A 19,278-nucleotide genomic window follows, 5' to 3' on the forward strand; every position below is an offset into this window, starting at 1 on the left:
CAAGATCCAGAAAAATGATCTTCTGTGGTTACGAACCAAACTCAAAGGCTTGGAGGTTTGTACCAGCAGAGGGGGACCAAACCCGCGTTCACATTAGCAGGAGTGCTACGTTCTGTGAACAAGAGGGCTGGAGACGCATTCATGCTAACCCCGAAGTTCTTCTTGACTGGTCTTCAGGTTTTGACCAGGAAGAGGAAACTCAGGTAGCTGATGCTGAAGTTCCAGGTGCTGCAGGACCAGATCCAGGTCAGGCAGCTGGTCCAAGTGGTGTAGCTCCTAGGGAAGTGAAGCAAGAAGTCAGAAGCGCACCGACTTCACCCCAGGTCAAGCCTGGGAAGTACAGCAAACGTGGTAGGTCACCCACTTCACCCAAAGCAAGCCCAGAGGGGGCTGCAAAGCGTAGTAAGTCTCTAGACAGTGCTGCTAGTCCGAGAGAGCCACAGTCAGAGACAAGCAGTTCGGATTTAGAGGGGGAAGATGTGGGACCAAGGCGTTCAAAACGCACCACGAAAGGTAAACCACCTGAAAGGTTTTCAGCTGTCAGTGTATGGGCGAACCTAGCAGTGTGTGAGCCTGAAAGCTTTGAAGAGGTGCAACAGTTGTCAGTAGAGGAAGCTAGTAAGTGGAAAGTTGCAATGGAGAAAGAGTTGAACTCCATGCAATCTCTTGGTGTGTATAGCCTAACACAGTTGCCAGAAGGCAAGAAAGCAGTCAGTTGTAGGTGGGTTTACAGGCTGAAACCCACAGTGACTGGAGAGCCTCAGTACAAGGCTAGATTAGTGGCTAGAGGTTTTACTCAGAAGAAAGGAATCCACTACACAGATGTCTTTAGTCCGACTTCGAGAGCGGAATCTTTCAGGATGCTTTTAGCGACTGCAGCGCAGAGAGGCCTAGTGGTCAACCACTTTGATGTGGACACCGCTTATTTGAACTCTGACCTCCAGGAGGAGTTGTACATGTTGCCTCCTCCAGGGTTTGAGAGTGACGTGCCAGGTCAGGTGTGGAAGCTGCACAAGTCGATCTACGGTCTGAAGCAATCAGCTAAAAATTGGAATTCATGTCTTGATTCTGTTTTGAAGAGCCTAGGTTTCAGGAAGAGTCTAGCTGACAGTTGTCTGTATCTCAGAGGTGAAGGAGAACAGCAAGAACTGTTGCTTGTCTATGTTGATGACCTGATCTGCTTAGCAAAGAGCCAGATGCAAGTGCAGAAGTTTGCAAAAGAGCTAGGCAAGAGGTTCAAACTCAAGAATCTAGGTGCAGTGAATGTTTATCTAGGTGTGCAGATAGACAGAACTGAGGATGGAAGTTTTTTGCTCAGTCAGAAAGGCAAGATTGAACATTTGCTTGAGAAGTTCAGAATGTCTGATTGTAAAGGGGTCAGAACACCCATGGAGACAAACTTTGTGAAAGAGTCACAAGTGAAGGACAAAGTAGCGTTTGAGAGTCCTGAAGTGTTTCAGTCAGCGCTAGGGAGTCTGTTGTATTTGTCACAATGGAGCAGACCAGATATTGCTTTTGCAGTCAATTTGCTCAGTAGAGAGGCATCGAAACCTAGCGTGCATGCTTGGAATGGCATTAAGAGAGTGCTTAGGTATTTGCAGGAGACCAAAGAGTATTGTTTGGAGATGTCAGCGCAAGGTGAGCCACAACTCACTTGTTTTGCAGATGCTGATTGGGCCAATCAGGAGGACAGGAAGTCAGTGACTGGTTTGGTAGTCAAGTTTGGAAATGCCCTGATTGGTTGGCGGTCGCGCAGGCAAAGCCTAATAGCAATGTCTTCCACGGAAGCCGAATTCTGTGCGTTGTCTGCGACATGCACTGAATTGGAGTACTACAGATGTTTGGTCCAGGAAATCTGGGGTGATTGTAGCCAGCCCATCACTGTTTGGGGCGACAATCAACCATCTTTGAGACTGGCGGAGTCTGGACAGTTCAAAGCCAGAACCAAACACTTAGACATCCGCTTCCGAAACGTATGTCAGAGCATACAGGTAGGCTTGGTGAAGTTGAGGTATTGTCCAAGCCAAGAGAACCTAGCAGATGGGTTCACAAAACCCTTGAGTTTCCAACGGCATGGGGAATTCTGTGAAGGGTTGGTTTTGGGGTAAGTTTGGATACCCGCTATCCCCAGTGTTCAGGTGAGAGGGGGTGTGATGAGTAACAAGTAACCAAAGAGTTAACTGTGTACTGTAGCACCTGACCACTGAGGAAGATCATGTTACAGAATGTACCAGAAGTGTTTCTGTATGTTGCAGTTGGTTTCGTTTTTGCCTGGGAGACGGTCGCAAGATGTCTGCGCTCTCACCAGGTTGTTTGTTATTTTCTCTCTAGAATAAACTTAAGTAGTTATTAGAACACTTTGGACTCTGTGTGTTCTTAAGAGGCTTTTTATCCAACGGCTATACAAGCTTTCGCTGTGAGAAGAAGAACTCTGCTGTGTGTGTGTTTTACTGCCAGCCCGGTTCTACGTAAGCAGAGAAGCTGAGAGGAAGCGCGCCGGGCGATAATCAGAGGCTCCTAATTGAGTCATAAACAACTCAACGGAGCCCTATACCCGTCACAAAACATACCCAGCTCCCTAAGCCGTTCCTCATAAGGCATCGTTTCCAGGCCTTTGACCATTTTGGTTGCCCTCTTCTGGACACGTTCCAGCTTATCAGTATCCTTCTTGAACTGTGGTGCCCAGAACTGGACACAATACTCCAGGTGAGGTCTGACCAGAGCAGAATACAGTGGTACTATTACTTCCCTTGATCTAGATGCTATACTCCTATTGATGCAGCCCAGAATTGCATTGGCTTTTTTAGCTGCTGCATCACACTGCTGACTCATGTCAAGTTTGTGGTCAACCAAAACTCCTAGATCCTTTTCACATGTACTGCTCTCAAGCCAGGTGTCTCCCATCCTGTATTTGTGCCTTTCATTTTTTTTGCCCAAGTGTAGTACTTTACATTTCTCCTTGTTAAAATTCATCTTGTTTGCTTTGGCCCAGTTGTCTAATCTGTTAAGGTCATTCTGAAGTGTGATCCTGTCCTCTGGGGTGTTAGCCACCCCTCCCAATTTGGTGTCATCTGCAAACTTGCTCAGGATTCCCTCAAGCCCATCATCCAAGTCATTGATAAAGATGTTGAACAAGACTGGGCCCAAGACAGAACCCTGTGGCACCCCACTAGTCACTACTCTCCAGGATGAGGAGGAGCCATTGATGAGCACCCTTTGGGTTCGGTCAGTAAGCCAGCTACAAATCCACTGAATGGTAGCATTGTCTAGCCCACATTTTACCAGCTTCTTTACAAGAATACCATGGGGCACTTTGTCAAAGGCCTTGCTGAAATCAAGATAGGCTACATCCACAGCGTTCCCTTCATCTACCAGGCTTGTAATTCTGTCAAAAAATGAGATCAGATTAGTCTGACATGACTTATTTTTCAGGAACCCATGCTGACTTTTAGTGATCACAGAGTTTCTTTCTAGGTGCTCACAGACTGTTTGCTTAATGATCTGCTCTAGAATCTTTCCTGGTATTGATGTCAGGCTGACTGGGCGGTAATTGTTTGGGTCCTCTCTTTTCCCCTTTTTGAAAATAGGGACAACATTTGCCCTCCTCCAGTCTGCTGGAACTTCGCCTGTTCTCCAGGAATTTTCAAAGATTATTGCCAGTGGTTCTGAAATCACCTCTGCCAGTTCTTTTAATACTCTTGGATGTAGTTCATCTGGCCCTGGAGACTTGAATACATCTAAACTAGCCAAGTATTCTTGTACTGCCTCCTTACTTATTCTGGGCTGTGTTTCCCCTGCTGAATCATCTGCTCCATATTCTTCAGGTCGGGCGTTTTTTTCTTTCTTGGAGAAGACTGAGGCAAAGAAGGCATTGAGGAGTTCTGCCCTTTCTCTGTCCCCTGTTTGCATTTCACCATCTTCTCCTCTGAGTGACCCCACTGTTTCCTTGTTTTTCCTTTTGCTACGGACATACCCATAAAAGCCCTTTTTGTTGCTTTTAACCTCTCTGGCGAGCCTGAGTTCATTCTGTGCTTTAGCTTTTCTGACTTTGTCTCTACACGTGCTGGCTATATGTTTGAATTCCTCTCTGGAGATTTCGCCCCTTTTCCATTTTTTGTACATATCCCTTTTAAATCTTAACTCAGTCAAAAGTTCTTTAGATAGCCAGCCTGGCTTCTTTAGGCACCTTCCATGTTTCCGTCTCATTGGTATTGCCTGAAGTTGTGCTTTTAATATCTCCCTTTTAACAAACTCCCAACCATCATGAACTCCCTTCCCTTTTAGTATTACTGTCCATGGGATTTCACCCAGCGTTTCCCTAAGTTTTCTGAAGTCGGCTTTCTTAAAGTCTAGAATTTGGACCTTAGTATGCTTGGTTGCTCCTTTCCGCTGGATAATAAACTCCAGAAGAGCATGGTCACTCCCACCTAATGATCCTGCCACTTCTACCCCACTAACCAAGTCATCACTATTGGTTAGGACCAGATCTAAAATGGCTGATCCTCTTGTTGCTTCTCCCACTTTCTGGACAATGAAGTTGTCTGCAAGGCCAGTGAGGAATCTGTTCGACCTTATGCTCTTGGCTGAGTTTGACATCCAACAAATATCAGGATAGTTGAAATCCCCCATTACTACTATCTCACTTCCTTTGGAATGCTTGGCCATCTGTTCCAGGAAGGCATCATCTGCGTCCTCAGTTTGGCTTGGGGATCTATAGTAAACTCCCACAATGAGATCACTGTTGTTTTTCTCTCCCTTAATTTTGACCCAGATACTCTCAATTTGGCTTTGAAGGTTTAAATCCTGGATCTCTTCACAGGTATACATATCCCTAACATATAAAGCTACTCCTCCTCCTTTCCTGTTTGGTCTATTTCTCTTAAATAGATTGTATCCCTCTATTACTACATTCCAGTCATGAGACTCATCCCACCAGGTTTCAGTGATGCCTATTATGTCATATTTAGTTTGCTGTACCAAGATTGGAGTTTGAACTGAAGCACTTTCCACATTCCGCACAATGATAGGGTTTCTCCCCTGTATGAATTCTCTGATGCTTAGTGAGACTTTGGCTGTGACTGAAGCTCTTTCCACATTCCACACACTGATAGGGTTTCTCCCCTGTATGAATTCTTTGATGGGAAGTGAGAGAGGAGATCTGACTGAAGCTCTTTCCACATTCCACGCACTGATAGGGTTTCTCCCTTGTATGAATTCTCTGATGGGAAGTGAGATGGGAGCTCATACTGAAGCTCTTTCCACATTCCACACAATGATAGGGTTTCTCCCCTGTATGAATTCTCTGATGAGAAGTGAGATGGGAGCTTGTACTGAAGCTCTTTCCACATTCCACACAATGATAGGGTTTCACCCCTGTATGAATAATTTGATGGTAATTGAGAGAATCGCTTCTACTGAAGCTCATTCCACATTCCACGCACTGATAGGGTTTCTCCCCTGTATGAATTCTCTGATGGGAAGTGAGATGGGAGCTCTGACTGAAGCTCATTCCACATTCCAAGCACTGATAGGGTTTCTCCCCTGTATGAATTCTTTGATGGGAAGTGAGGTTGGCCTTTTGACTGAAGCTCTTTCCACATTCCACACACTGATAAGGTTTCTCCCCTGTATGGATTCTTTGATGGAAACTCAAAGAGGAGCTCTGACTGAATCTCTTCCCGCATTCCATGCACTGATAAGGTTTCTCCCCTGTATGAGTTCTTTGATGGGAAGTGAGATCGGAACTCTGACTGAAGCTCTTTCCACATTCCACACACTGATAAGGTTTATCCCCTGTATGGATTCTTTGATGGAAACTCAAAGAGGAGCTCTGACTGAATCTCTTCCCGCATTCCATGCACTGATAAGGTTTCTCTCCTGTATGAATTCTTTGATGAGAAGTGAGATGGGAGCTCTGACTGAAGCTCATTCCACATTCCACGCACTGATAGGGTTTCTCCCCTGTATGAATTCTTTGATGGGAAGTGAGAGAGGAGCTATTAATGAAGTTCTTTCCACATTCCACACACTGATAGGGTTTCTCTCCTGTATGTATTATTTGATGCTTAGTGAGATTGGAGCTAGTCCTGAAGCTCTTTCCACATTGCACACACTGATAGGGTTTCTCCCCTGTATGAATTCTTTGATGGCAAGTGAGAGAGAAGCTGTTACTGAAGCTCTTTCTACATTCAAAGCACTGATAGGGTTTCTCCCCTGTATGAATTTTCTGATGGGAAGTGAGATGGTAGCTCTGACTGAAGCTCTTCCCGCATTCCATGCACTGATAGGGTTTCTTTCCAATGAGAATTCTTTGTTGGGAAATGGAATGGGAGCTCTGACTGCAGCTTTCTCCACACTCCAAATTTTTACTTGGCTTCTCCTCTCTGGGGATTTTGTCATGTTCACCTTTGTTCGCAATTTCCAATTCATCAAAATCTGCAATCGAGACAAAATTGGGTTAGAGCCTCAGGAACAAATGAAGAAGAAGTGAAGGGAGTTGGGTGTGTGTTCATTGCCTTTGTGGTTTGTCATTAACCAACGTATTTATTATTAGATTCTGATGGCTTCTTGATTGCTGCTTAGTTTGATATACAGTAGTAGTCAAAATTGTAGAAGCCTTTGGGGGGGAAGTATATTTCAGAGGACTGAGGTCTCATAACACTACTTCTTTTTGAGTAATATCATAAAATTATGTATCAATGGAAAGATAATTTAATCAAGAATGTAATTACCTGTATTCTATCAAACGTTATAGCCAAATAACTAGAAAAAGGAGGCACAACTTGCTTAGGTTGACTTTTGTCAGATTGTTATGTGATTGCTATCAAGTTGGTTGGTTGGTTTTTTTGTCTTCTTTTGTTTCATGAGTTGGAAAACATAAAAAAATGACAGAAAAATATGTGAGGAGAAATCGAAGAAGATTTAAACCCTACTTGCATTACACCTACCGTGAAACACCCAGTTAGTGTTCTGATCTGGGGTTGTATGATAGCAAAAGATGTGGGCAGAATTTGCATCATTAATGGGAATGTAAAATCCCCAAATACAGAAATCAAATATTTGAGCCCAAACTGAAGCGTTCCGCATGTGATAACCTTGCTTATTTATTTATTTAATTTCAGCAGGATTCCGCTCCATGTCATGTTGCTGCTGTGTGCAAAAGGTGGTTTCAACCTTAACCAAATCGAAAATCTGACTAACAAAAGAAACTTGTTAGTCAGAAGCAACCCAGCAATACATGGTACCTTGGTTTTACGAACTTAATCCGTTCTAGAAGTCCATTCTTAAACCAAAGCGTTCTTAAACCAAGGCGTGCTTTCCCATAGAAAATAATGGAAAAGGGATTAATCCGTTCCACTTTTAAAAAACAACCCCTAAAACAGTGATTTAGCATGAATTTTACTATCTAACTAGACCGTTGATCCATCAACTGAAAGCAATCATCAATGTATACCACTGTATAATTTTTTTATATACCTCCCTTCATCCCAATATCACACAGCGGGTCACAACATAAAAACAAATAACGAGAACACGAGTTAACCAGCTTGACAGTGAGCAGTAGTTATTTCACTCAGGAAGTGGAGAAGAAGTTCCACACTGCTAAGATGTAGCTCATTGGGCAAGACACAGATCTCTCCCCCAAAAGAGAGAACGGGAGATGTTGCGAGCAGTCTCACTTGCTTGGGACTGCGTGTGACCTCACCATCCGTTTCAAGCAATAGCAGGTGGGGGATTTGGGGAGATTCATTCCCCGTCTACAGTCATAGGTTTGTTGTCTGTCATATGACTGCATGTGTTTTCATTCCAAAGAGTGGGAAGTGACGTAGACAGGATGTTTGTCTTACTGTGTTCCTAAGTGGGACTGTTGTTCCTTTGCAGCCCTGTTTAGGGAAGCTTTTAATGTTTGATGGATTTCTGTATTTTAATGTTTGATGGATCTCTGTATTTTAGAATTTCTGTTTTGTTGGAAGCCGCCCAGAGTGGCTGGGGGAACCCGGCCAGATGGGCGGGGTATAAATAATAAATTATTATTATTATTATTATTATTTCTCTTTTCTGTGTGATGCAAGAGAGAGGGAGACATGATGAAGAGCTCCAAGTGTGTTTATATGTAAATGACGTAGATTAGCCAAGATGCTGTGCTACTGAGGTCTGTTACGCTACTGAGCAACCTCTGCGGATCCCTAAAGTGTGCTGGTGTCTTCTGGCACCAGTCGCTGTGATGTTCGGGCTGGAGAATGCTTATGAAACTCCCGAACGATCGCCCAGGAGGGGGAGAATATATCTCTGCCAGGGTCCTACTCGTAAGTAGGCCTTTTCCTGACACCTGAATGGAGAGTTTAGGAGGCTACACAGGAGGACGGTCTGTTGGTTGATCTCCTGAGGACAGGTGAGTCCCTGGACAGGGATCGTTCCTCCCCACCCTCCGCTCAGCTGTCTATTCTACTATTCCATCACTGCAGCATCAAGGACGCCCTTCTCTGCTTCTGGGTGTTGCTGCCACAGACGGCGTTAAGCAGGAGAAGGCCGTGCCAAGCAGGCAAAAGATGTCGCTGCCGATCCCTGGCTCCAACGCCGCTGCTTCTGCTGGGCTGAGCGAGGGAAGGCCGTGCCGACAAAACAGAAGTGCACCCCCGAATGGAGTACGTTCGCTTTCCAAAAAAATTACGCAAACCAGAACACTCATTCCAGTTTTGAAGTGTTCGTAACCCCAAAAGATCGTTAACTAGGCTGCTCAGAATCCCAGCTCAATTAATAGAGGCAATAATTGAATCTTGGGCTCACATTATTACAGCTGCAGAACTAAAAAAAAAATTGATTCACTCCATGAGAAGGCGTTGTAAGGCCGTAATTAAAGCTAAAGGTTACCAAACTAAGTACCGGTATTAATTGACATGATGAGAATTTCTGTATATCCCATTTTTTTTGTGTGTTTCATGTTTCTTCTTCATGACTGCTGTTCTAATAAATACTCCTTCATAAAAGTTATTGCATTACAATCTTCATTAAATTATCTTTCCATTGCTATTTAATTTTTTGGTATTATTCCTCCCTACAAATGGTGCCATGAGCCATCAAACCTCAGAAATACACTTTCCCCAAAAGGTTTCCACAGTTTTGGCCACTACTGTAAGTTGTTCATTTTAAAGTTAATGTACTTTTTATACGCGATCAGATTTTTATTATTAATGTTTCATGTTTATACATGTGTTGCCTGGGTGCAACCAAGCCAGATGGGCAGGGTATAAATAAAAATTATTACTATTACTATTCTTATCACTGCTACGACTACCTGAGATTCAATAAGCCTGGCTCTTCTCTGGGATGGATCTGGTTTGGCCCAGTCATGGCCTCCCCTCCATCTCCAATGTCAGGCGTCTCTTTGGTCAACCCAAGATTGACAGCAGCAGAAACAAAAACAGAAAACCTGAAGCTACTTATCTTTCCTAACAACTCTGAAGCTGACATTTAAGATGCCTGGGCAGTTCAGAGCAGCCCAATCATGGTAGAAAAAGGAATAATTTGAGGAAGATTGTTCAATGAAAGAACTGTAATGTGTTGTTTATTGTGGGGGGTGTTAGGTTCCCAGGTGTTATAGGGGGCGCTGTTGAGCTCTGTGAAAATATATTAAGTTTGTCACAGAGAGGTATTTTTTGAATTTCCAGGCAGATAGGACGATCCCACAGGGAGTCTTACCAAGAGAGGCCACGATTCCATGATTCTCCTCCATGACATACTTATGCAGAGCTCTCTGGTCAGGATCCAGCAACGCCCACTCCTCGTCCGTGAAACGAACAGCGACATCTTCAAAGCACACTGGACCCTAAAAGAAAAGGGGAAATGTCCTCCTCTGAGACAGTAGAAACATGATCTGCTACAGAAAACTGCCTGTTAGTTGCTGTGTTGTTTCAATAGGATAGGTTTGCTGTAAATTTTGATGATGATGATGAAGATGATGGTGATGATAATAATTTATTTATACCCCACCAAACTGTCTGGGTTCCCCCAGCCACTCTGGGTGGCTTTCAACAGAGCATTAAAAGCAGAATAAAACATCAAATAATAAAAAATTCCCTAAACAGGGCTGCCTTCAGATGTCTTCTAAAAGTCAGAGAGTTGTTTATTTCCTTGACATCTGATGGGAGGGCGTTTCACAGGGCGGGAGCCACTACCGAGAAGGCCCTCTGCCTGGTTCCCTGTAACTTGGTTTCGGGCAGTGAGGGAACCGCCAGAAGCCCCTCACGAGGTGGATCTCTGTGTCCTTGCAGAACGATGGGGGTGGAGATGCTCCTTCAGGGATACAGGGCCGTTTAGGGCTTTAAAGGCCAGCACCAAATTGTGCTCGGAAACAGACTGGGAGCCAATGCAGGTTTTTCAGGATCGGTTTTATATGGTCTTGGTGGCCGCTCCCAGTCACTAGGCCAGCTGCCGCATTCTGGATTAATTGCACTTTCCAGGTCACCTTCAAAGGTAGCCCCACGTAGAGCGCATTACAGTAGTCCAAGTGGGAGATAACCAGAGCATGCACCACTCTGGCGAGACAGTCCGCCATCAGGTAGGGTCTCAGTAGACAGCTACCCTGGACACAGACTTGACCTGTGCCTCCATGGACAGCTGTGAGTCCAAAATGAATGAATCCCAGGCTGCCCACCTGGTCCTTCAGAGACACAATTACCGCATTCAGGACCAGGGAGCCCCCCTACGCAAACATTCCAGTTTCCCCAATGGAAGGATCCACTTTCTCCTCTCCTCGTGAGCTGTTCTGGGGAGGTTCCCTCCCAATGCCCTAGAGCCAAATTTAAGGGGTTCATGGAGAGGGGGAGGAGTGGGGAGCAGTCCCCATTTTGCAGAGGATGGGGCTGGCTAGGTGAACCCTGGACACTACCGTATTTGTTATCGTTTGTACACTGCTTAGAAGACAATTTTAGCATTCAGTGATCAATCTAGAAATAAATGAGACCTCAAGCTCCCTCCTCCCACTCGCCTCCTTCCTCTTCTGCCTCTGATTCTGCACTGCATTCTGCCACAGAGTGTCCCAGCTCACTAAGCCCTGTTATCCCTTCAGCTTCTGACACCTCCTCTTCTGAGCCTTCTCCCTCTTGTCCCTCTGACCGCTCATTCTTCTTCCACCTCCACTCCTTGGGCTCTGAGCCATCGTCCCTTCCTAGTTCTCCGGCTGCTTCCTCTCCCCATTCCTCTGTGCCCATCCAGTCCATGACATTGCTCCATCCCTCAGCCTCTGTCCCCACAAGGCGGCTTCCCCTGACCTGATCTGGTTCCACAGCTGCTGCTTCCCTTCTGCCTCCATGAAAAGGTGGATCAGGAAGACTTGCTGGCTTCATTCTGTCACCTGCAAAAGAAAAAAGGTAAGCAGGATGCCAGGAGTCTATGCTTCTCTCGCAGGTGAAATTGGGCATCTCTAACCACAGGTGGGCCTTTGAGAAACCCTGACCTGCTGAGAGCATTTGGAATTTTGTGCCCATTTCATATGTTTGTTGTGCAGAAATACATCTCCCCTTCTCTGGACCCTTGTTCCCAAATATCCCCCCAAAACAAGATGAAAAGAACCCAGAGATTGGGTTGAAAACCAACAGAATGAGACAGTACAGAGAAAAATCACCTCCCTGCTTACCCAGTGGCCTCTCTCTGGTGTCCAACGGAGGCCTCTCTGTCTCACAGGAATCCAGGTCCATTTCTGCAAAGAGATCCTTTTCCTGAAAAAGAAACAAGGATTCAAAACAGAGAATGAATGGGGAGAAATATTAGAAAGATCTCATTCCATGGATGCCTTCCTAGAAAAAGGATGAGCCATCAGTAGAGCATTATGGGATGTTCTCCGTCCTGTTTGGAGCCCCTTGGGAATATCCAGAGGAAAGTCTCTCTCACCTGCTTTCTCTCCTCTGCCTGACTCAGGAGGAAACCTTCGGCCAGGGCCACCGCCTGGGAACTGGTCTCTGCTCCGCATTCCCTCACCCAGCTCTCCATCTCTGGGGGAAGGACAGCCAGGAACTGCTCCAAGATCACCAGGTCCAGCATCTCAGCTTTCGTGTGCCTTTCTGGCTTCAGCCACTGGTGGCCAAGGTGGTAGAGTCGGCTGCAAACCTCTCGGGGCCCTTTGGCCTCCTGGCAGCAGAACTGCCTCAACTTCTGGCTCTGCCCCTCTGAGCGGAGGGTGTCCTCCTCACCCAGCATCTTCTGCACAGAGTTTTCACAGAATTCCTCACTGCTCCCAGTTTGGATGGCATGGCCTCTTCCTGCTCCAGGGCCAGCTGAATCTTGCTCATCCATCTGGATGAGAGATTGGAAGGAACCTCTGAGAGATCGGAAGGAACCCTTTGGTATTCTTCCACGTTCTGCCTGTGCTAGTGAGAAGCTCTAGCAAATCCTAGAAAGGAAATACATTGTTTTGTTAGACAATTTGTAGGTCAGGAGAGGAAAAAGGTTCCCTTAGCAAGCATGGATGAGTCTTGCTACGAACCAGGACTGGACGGCACAACAGCCCAAACCATGAGATCTTCTGAAGGAGAAGGGGGGGAGGAGGAGGAGAGGAAGAGGAAGAGGAAGAGGAAGAGGAAGAGGAAGAGGAAGAGGAAGAGGAAGAAGAAGAAGAAGAAGAAGAAGAAGAAGAAAGCAGCCTCTAGCCCTCCTAGAAGGAAGATTGCAAAATGTGGAGGAAACTGAAAGGATTTATTAGAGGTGAATCAGCCTAGTTTCTCCTGCCTTCCAGTCAATGCATGAAGTCAGAACTGACTGACTAGGGAGTCATTTGTATCTTGTGAAAAATGGCTGCTTGGTTCTAGTGGGGGTCCTCACCCGGGGGTCCTTGGGAGTTGTTCTCCCACCCCCACTTCAGGGCACATTTCTCCCCCGTTTCTGTCTCCATTTTTGCACTTGGACTCTCTGCCACTCTCAAGACTGACTCCTGGGGTGGGGTCCCTTTTCCTTTGCTCTGAGGGCCAGGTAAATTTATACTCTTTGCTGTTAACCATATTCCCAAATACAGTGGTACCTCGGTTTAAGTACACAATTGGTTCCAAAAGTCTGTACTTAACCTGAAGCGTACTTAACCTGAAGAGATCTTTCCCATTGAAAGTAATTGAAAGTGGATTAATCCGTTCCAGATGGGCCCGCTGAGTACTCAACCTGGAGTGTACTTAACCCGTAGTATGAGTGTAATTGGTTCTGGAAGTCCGTACTTAACCTGAAGCGTACTTATTTTTAAAAATTTAAAATAAACTTTATTAGAATTCAAATTAAAATACATTCACAAACACACCAAACAGACAATGATATAAAAATAATAACATACAAAACCATATATAAATAATATAACATACAAAATAATAACGTACAAATGGAAAGTGGATTAATCTGTTCCAGATGGGTCCACGGAGTACTTAAACTGAAAGTACTCAAACCAAAGTGTACTTAAACCGAGGCATGACTGTACTTGCATTGCAATTCTTCCACCATATCTTAACCTATATTTTTAGTAAACATTTTCATCTTGGCCTTATTAAGTTTAAGACCGGCTAGTTGCCCAAATTCTGATTTCTATTCTTGCACTTGGACTCTCTGCTGCTCTCAAGACTGACTCCTTGGGTGGGCTCCTTATTTCTTTGCTCTGAGGGCCAGGTATGTATCTGGCTAACCCCCTGAGGGCCAAGTGGGCAGAGCCAAACCCTTGAAATATAGGCAGGAAATTTATTGTTATTATTCTATTAGATTCTAGTGGGGGGCCTCACCCAGGGGTCCTCAGGAGGTACTCCCCACCCCCACCCCACTCCTGCTTCTGTCTCCTTTTCTTGCACTTGGACTCCTGGGGTGGGGTCCCTGTTTCTTAGGTCTGAGGGCCAGGTATGTATCTGACCAACCCCCTGAGGGCCAAGTGGACGGGGCCAAATACATCTCTCTTGAAATTAGGTGGGCAATTTATCATTATTATTCTATAGATAGCTTAACACACACACAGCCATTGATGCCAAGGTCCCTGGAGGCTCAGTGAGTAGCAGCGCCCATTTCTGGCTCGGCTGGTTTTCCAGCAACAATCCCTTTGGGACAGAGAGGATGTGGTCCTGGGATGCCATGCTCTGGGTGCGAGGGGATTGCTGCAGTGGCCTCCATGTGGAGCTGCCCTTGGAGACGACGGGGAAACTGGTTTGCAATGCAGCAGCCAGACTATGGGTTGGGATCCCTCTCTTTATTCCTGGCCTTTCTCTCCCACCTTTCCTCCCTCCCTCCTCCTAGTGGGTCTTTTAATGGGGGGGGGGGTAGTCCACCTCCTCGTCCAGCTTTGGAAAACCATTTGCACATATTTCCTCTGTTGTGCAATGACGCTGAGCGTCCTCTGATCTCCAGGAAGGAGAGCCTTGCAGACCTCGCCCCTCCCTGGCAGGACCCTCTCCTCCCTGACTTGGGTTTGCCCCCCCCCCGGCATCCTCCCCTGCAGCCCCCCTGGGACCCCCCCCCGTCTCCCCACTGCACCCTCTTGGGGGAGAGAGAGGAGACTCACCAGATCCCAGGAGGGACAGCGATGCAGCCCTTGCAGGAGAGACACCAAAGCAGGAAAGGAGGACTGGGGAGGGAGGGAGGGGCCTTGGCTCTGGAGGACCTGCCCACGCCACCCTTGCTTCCTGTCCTCTCTAGGAAGGCAGCTCGCTTCCCTTTAACCCTTGCCAAGCCGAGTCCACCCACCTCAGCCCGCCCTCTCTCTTGAATTGCAGTCTCCTGCAGCCAAGGCAGCATGACCTCAGATTTCTATTCACTGTTTTTTATTTTTGATGGCTGTCGAGGGCCAGCTTGGCTCCGCCTCTTGGCTCCGTTCTGAGCATCTCTCTCCCTCCCTGTCCCTAAACCGGGGGAACAGCTTGCAGCCCCATCTTCTGGCCGGCCTGTCCCTTGAAGGGCTTCCCCTGCTCAGCTTGGGCGGCGGAGGAGGAAGAGCAGTTCGTCTTCCTCAGGCGCCATTTGTGGGGCTCTTTGGGGGCCCAAGCTGCCTCTCTCTCCCTCCCCAAGAGACAGCCGACCTTCCTTCCCTCCCCACAGACTCCTTCCTGGGAGCCCCAAAAGGTCCTTCTTCACGGGGGGGGGGGGAGTCTAGGGTTTAGGATTGAACCCGGTTCTACAGGCACAGCTCCTCTCCAAATCAGGTGTTGTGACACTTCAGGTATAATCCAGAATAAATACTCAAAGGCTGGACTCTCTTTCTTTCTGCTGCTTCTCTCTCCTTCCCTTCTTTCCAGCTTCCTTCAGGTCTTCATACTTTGCTCCGTGAGCCCTGAGGGGCCACTTTTCCTCGCTTCCCCCCCTCTCTCTGAGGGATTTTCCTTTCTATGCCAGACCCAGGGGATCCTCTCAGCCTTTGCCACGGACTGGGGAATCTCCTTTTCCTAGAAGATCTCTCCCTCCTGACTGGAAGGAGACCCCAGAAGGAGAAGGAGAAGAGCGTCTTCCCACAGCTTCTCCTTCCACATTAACTCCCGCCTGAATACTCTCTCCAGACCCTCAACAAGGTCTCCCCCTCCAAGCTGTGAGGCTCCTTCCTCTGGCTCTAGAGATATTCTCCTCACAGAGGATCAGAGCCACTTCTCCCTCCCTCCAAACTTCTCCTCATCCCCATCTTCTTCTCCAAACCTTCCCTCTCCCCCATCTCAAAATCCAGCCCTTTCTAAAAAATCCCCTCAGAAACGGCTCCCTTTATTCTCCCTCCAAAAGTGCGGGCCGGGCTCCACCCCTCTCTTCAGCGGTAGCCAATCAGAGAGGGGCTAAGGACTCGGGAATCTCCTTTTCCTAGAAGATCTTTCCCCCTCCTGACTGGAAGGAGACCCCAGAAGGAGAAGGAGAAGAGCGTCTTCCCACAGCTTCTCCTTCCACATTAACTCCCGCCTGAATACTCTCTCCAGACCCTCAACAAGGTCTCCCCCTCCAAGCTGTGAGGCTCCTTCCTCTGGCTCTAGAGATATTCTCCTCACAGAGGATCAGAGCCCCTTCTCCCTCCCTCCAAACTTCTCCTCATCCCCATCTTCTCCAAACCTTCCCCCCCATCTCAAAATCCAGCCCTTTCTAAAAATCCCCTCAGAAACGGCTCCCTTTATTCTCCCTCCAAAAGTGCGGGCTCCACCCCTCTCTTCAGCGGTAGCCAATCAGAGAGAGGCTAAGGACTCGGGAATCTCCTTTTCCTAGGAGATCTCTCCCCTCCTGACTGGAAGGAGACCGAAGGAGGAGGAGGAGGAGGAGGAGGAGGAGGAGGAGGAGGAGGAGGAGGAGGAGGAGGAGGAGGAGGAGGAGGAGGAGGAGGAGGAGGAGGAGAAGAAGAAGAAGAAGAAGAAGAAGAAGAAGAAGAAGAAGAAGAAGAAGAAGAAGAAGAAGAAGAAGAAGAAGAAGAAGAAGAAGAAGAGCGTCTTCCCACAGCTTCTCCCTCCAGCTTCACTCTCTCCAGACCCTCAACATGGTCTCCCCTTCCAAGCTGTGAGGCTCCTTCCTCTGGCTCTAGAGATATTCTCCTCACAGAGGATCAGAGCCCCTTCTCCCTCCCTCCCTCCCTCCAAACTTCTCCTCATCCCCATCCAGGGGCGAACCCAGGATCAAAACTAGGGGGGGGCAAGGGGGGCAGCGAATTCCACTGTCGAACATAGAATCCTAGAATCCTAGAGTTGGAAGAGACCACAAGGGCCATCCAGTCCAACCCCCTGCAAAGCAGGAAACACCATCAGAGCATTCCTGACAGATGGCTGTCAAGCCTCTGCTTAAAGACCTCCAAAGAAGGAGACTCCACCACACTCCTTGGTAGCAAATTCCACTGCCGAACAGCTCTTACTGTCAGGAAGTTCTTCCTAATGTTTAGGTGGAATCTTCTTTCTTGTAGTTTGAATCCATTGCTCTGTGTCCGCTTCTCTGGAGCAGCAGAAAACAATCTTTCTCCCTACTCCATATGACATCCTTTTATATATTTGAACATGGCTATCATATCACCCCTTAACCTTCTCTTCTCCAGGCTAAACATACCCAGCTCCCTAAGCCGTTCCTCATAAGGCATCATTTCCAGGCCTCTGACCATTTTGGTTGCCCTCTTCTGGACACGTTCCAGCTTGTCAGTATCCTTCTTGAACTGTGGTGCCCAGAACGGGACACAGTACTCCAGGTGAGGTCTGACCAGAGCAGAATACAGTGGTACTATTACTTCCCTTGATCTAGACCAGGCATCCCCAAACTTCGGCACTCCAGATGTTTTAGACTACAACTCCCATCATCCCTGACCACTGGTCCTGCTAGCTAGGGATCATGGGAGTTGTAAGCCAAAACATCTGGAGGGCCGCAGTTTGGGGGTGCCTGATCTAGACGCTATACTGCTATTGATGCAGCCCAGAATTGCATTGGCTTTTTTAGCTACTGCATCACACTGTTGACTCATGTCAAGTTTGTGGTCTACCAGGACTCCTAGATCCTTTTCACATGTACTGCTCTCAAGCCAGGTGTCACCCATCCTGTATTTGTGCCTTTCATTTTTTTTTGCCCAAGTGTAGTACTTTACATTTCTCCCTGTTAAAATTCATCTTGTTTGCTTTGGCCCAGTTGTCTAATCTGTTAATGATATTTTGAAGTGTGATTCTGTCCTATGGGGTATTAGCCACCCATCCCAATTTGGTGTCATCTGCAAACTTGATCAGGATCCCCTCAAGCCCATCATCCAAGTCATTGATAAAGATGTTGAATAAGACTGGGCCCAAGACAGAACCCTGTGGCACCCCACTAGTCACTACTCTCCAGGATGAGGAGGAGCCATTGATGAGCACCCTTTGGGTTCGGTCAGTAAGCCAGTTACAAATCCACTGAATGGTAGCATTGTCTAGCCCGCATTTTACCAGCTTCTTTACAAGAATATCATGGGGCACCTTGTCAAAGGCCTTGCTGAAATCAAGATAGGCTACATCCACAGCTTTCCCTTCATCTACCAGGCTTGTAATTCTCTCAAAAAATGAGATCAGATTAGTCTGACACGACTTATTTTTCAGAAACCCATGCTGACTTTTAGTGATCACAGCATTTCTTTCTAGGTGCTCACAGACCGTTTGCTTAATGATCTGCTCTAAGAAGAAGAGTTTGTATTTGATATCCCGCTTTATCACTACCCGAAAGAGTCTCAAAGCGGCTAACAATCTCCTTTCCCCTCCTCCCCCACAACAGACACCCCGTGAGGTGGGTGGGGCTGAGAGACTTCAGAGAAGTGTGACTAGCCCAAGGTCATCCAGCAGCTGCATGTGGAGGAGCGGAGACACGAACCCGGTTCACCAGATTACAAGTCTACCACTCTCAACCACTACACCACACTGGCTCTCTAGAATATTTCCTGTTAGTATTGATGTCAAGCTGACTGGGCAGTTATTGTTTGGGTCATCTCTTTTCCCCTTTTTGAAAATATGGACAAAGTTCGCCCTCCTTTCCTGCTTGGCAGGGGGTTGAACTGGATGGCCCTTGTGGTCTCTTCCAACTCTATGATTCTATGATTCCTCCAGTCTGCTGGGACTCCGCCTGTTCTCCAGGAATTATCAAAGATTATTGCCAGTGGTTCTGAAATCACCTCTGCCAGTTCTTTTAATACTCTTGGATGTAGTTCATCTGGCACTGGAGACTTGAATACATCTAAATTAGGTTATTGTCCCAGAAAATAATTTTTTTGTGGCTATGAACCAGGGACAAAGGGGTGGAGGTTTGCTTATCCAGAAGGCAACCAGCCATGGGTTCTGGGACAAGAACCCAGGCCTCACACCCAAACACACGGAAGAAATGCACCTCGGGCCATGGGCATACCCAGCGCAGGGCAGGGGGGGCAGTTGCCCCCTAGAAGCAGGGCTGGCGGGGCTGGTGGGCAGAGGCGGAGGCGGAGCACAGCCCGGCGGAGTGCGAGTTTGGCGTTCCTGCCCGCCGTGCCGCGCCCTCTAGCTTCCCGAGAGGTGGCCGAGCTCTGCGCTACAGCCTGCCTTTGGCCTCCCACCACTGCATGGTTTCCCCGCGGCCGCCAGGTGCGCCACCGATGCTGCCGCGCTCCTTGCAGCTCGGCAGGAGCTGGGAGGGAGCGCGGCTGCTTCTGCCCCGGGCTTGCTGGCGGGGCCGGCGGCGCTGCGGCGCTCTCTGTTGTTGCCAGTGGCCGTGCTCCTGGGCGCCTGCCCTTGGCCTCCCTCCACCGCATGGTTCACCTGCGGCTGCCAGGTGCGCCGCCAGCGCTGCTGCACTCCTTGGAGCTCGGCAGGAGCTGGGAGGGAGCGCGGCTGCTTCTGC

At 47.6% G+C, this 19,278-nt stretch overlaps 1 protein-coding gene across 2 annotated transcripts in view; it reads right to left on the minus strand.

Annotated features, from left to right (window-relative positions):
• The window catches only part of LOC132592056 (zinc finger protein 883-like), a 71,625-nt gene that overhangs the window by 42,985 nt on the left and 9,362 nt on the right, over window positions 1-19,278 (minus strand). The window contains exons 1-7 of one of the 2 annotated variants that reach the window (XM_060274109.1): window positions 14,516-14,597; window positions 11,890-12,388; window positions 11,636-11,717; window positions 11,271-11,353; window positions 9,700-9,826; window positions 4,997-6,435; window positions 1,417-1,457 (exon numbers count right to left, since the gene is read on the minus strand). In XM_060274109.1, coding sequence (XP_060130092.1) covers window positions 1,417-1,457; window positions 4,997-6,435; window positions 9,700-9,826; window positions 11,271-11,353; window positions 11,636-11,717; window positions 11,890-12,291 — 2,174 coding nt within the window. In that variant the 5' untranslated portion in view covers window positions 12,292-12,388; window positions 14,516-14,597. Of the gene's footprint in view, window positions 1-1,416; window positions 1,458-3,361; window positions 6,436-9,699; window positions 9,827-11,270; window positions 11,354-11,635; window positions 11,718-11,889; window positions 12,389-14,515; window positions 14,598-19,278 lie in introns of those variants that run through there. The other variant, XM_060274108.1, reaches the window with a different exon arrangement.

This window comes from Zootoca vivipara, chromosome 4 (assembly GCF_963506605.1).
Source record: "Zootoca vivipara chromosome 4, rZooViv1.1, whole genome shotgun sequence".
NCBI lineage: Eukaryota > Metazoa > Chordata > Lepidosauria > Squamata > Lacertidae > Zootoca > Zootoca vivipara.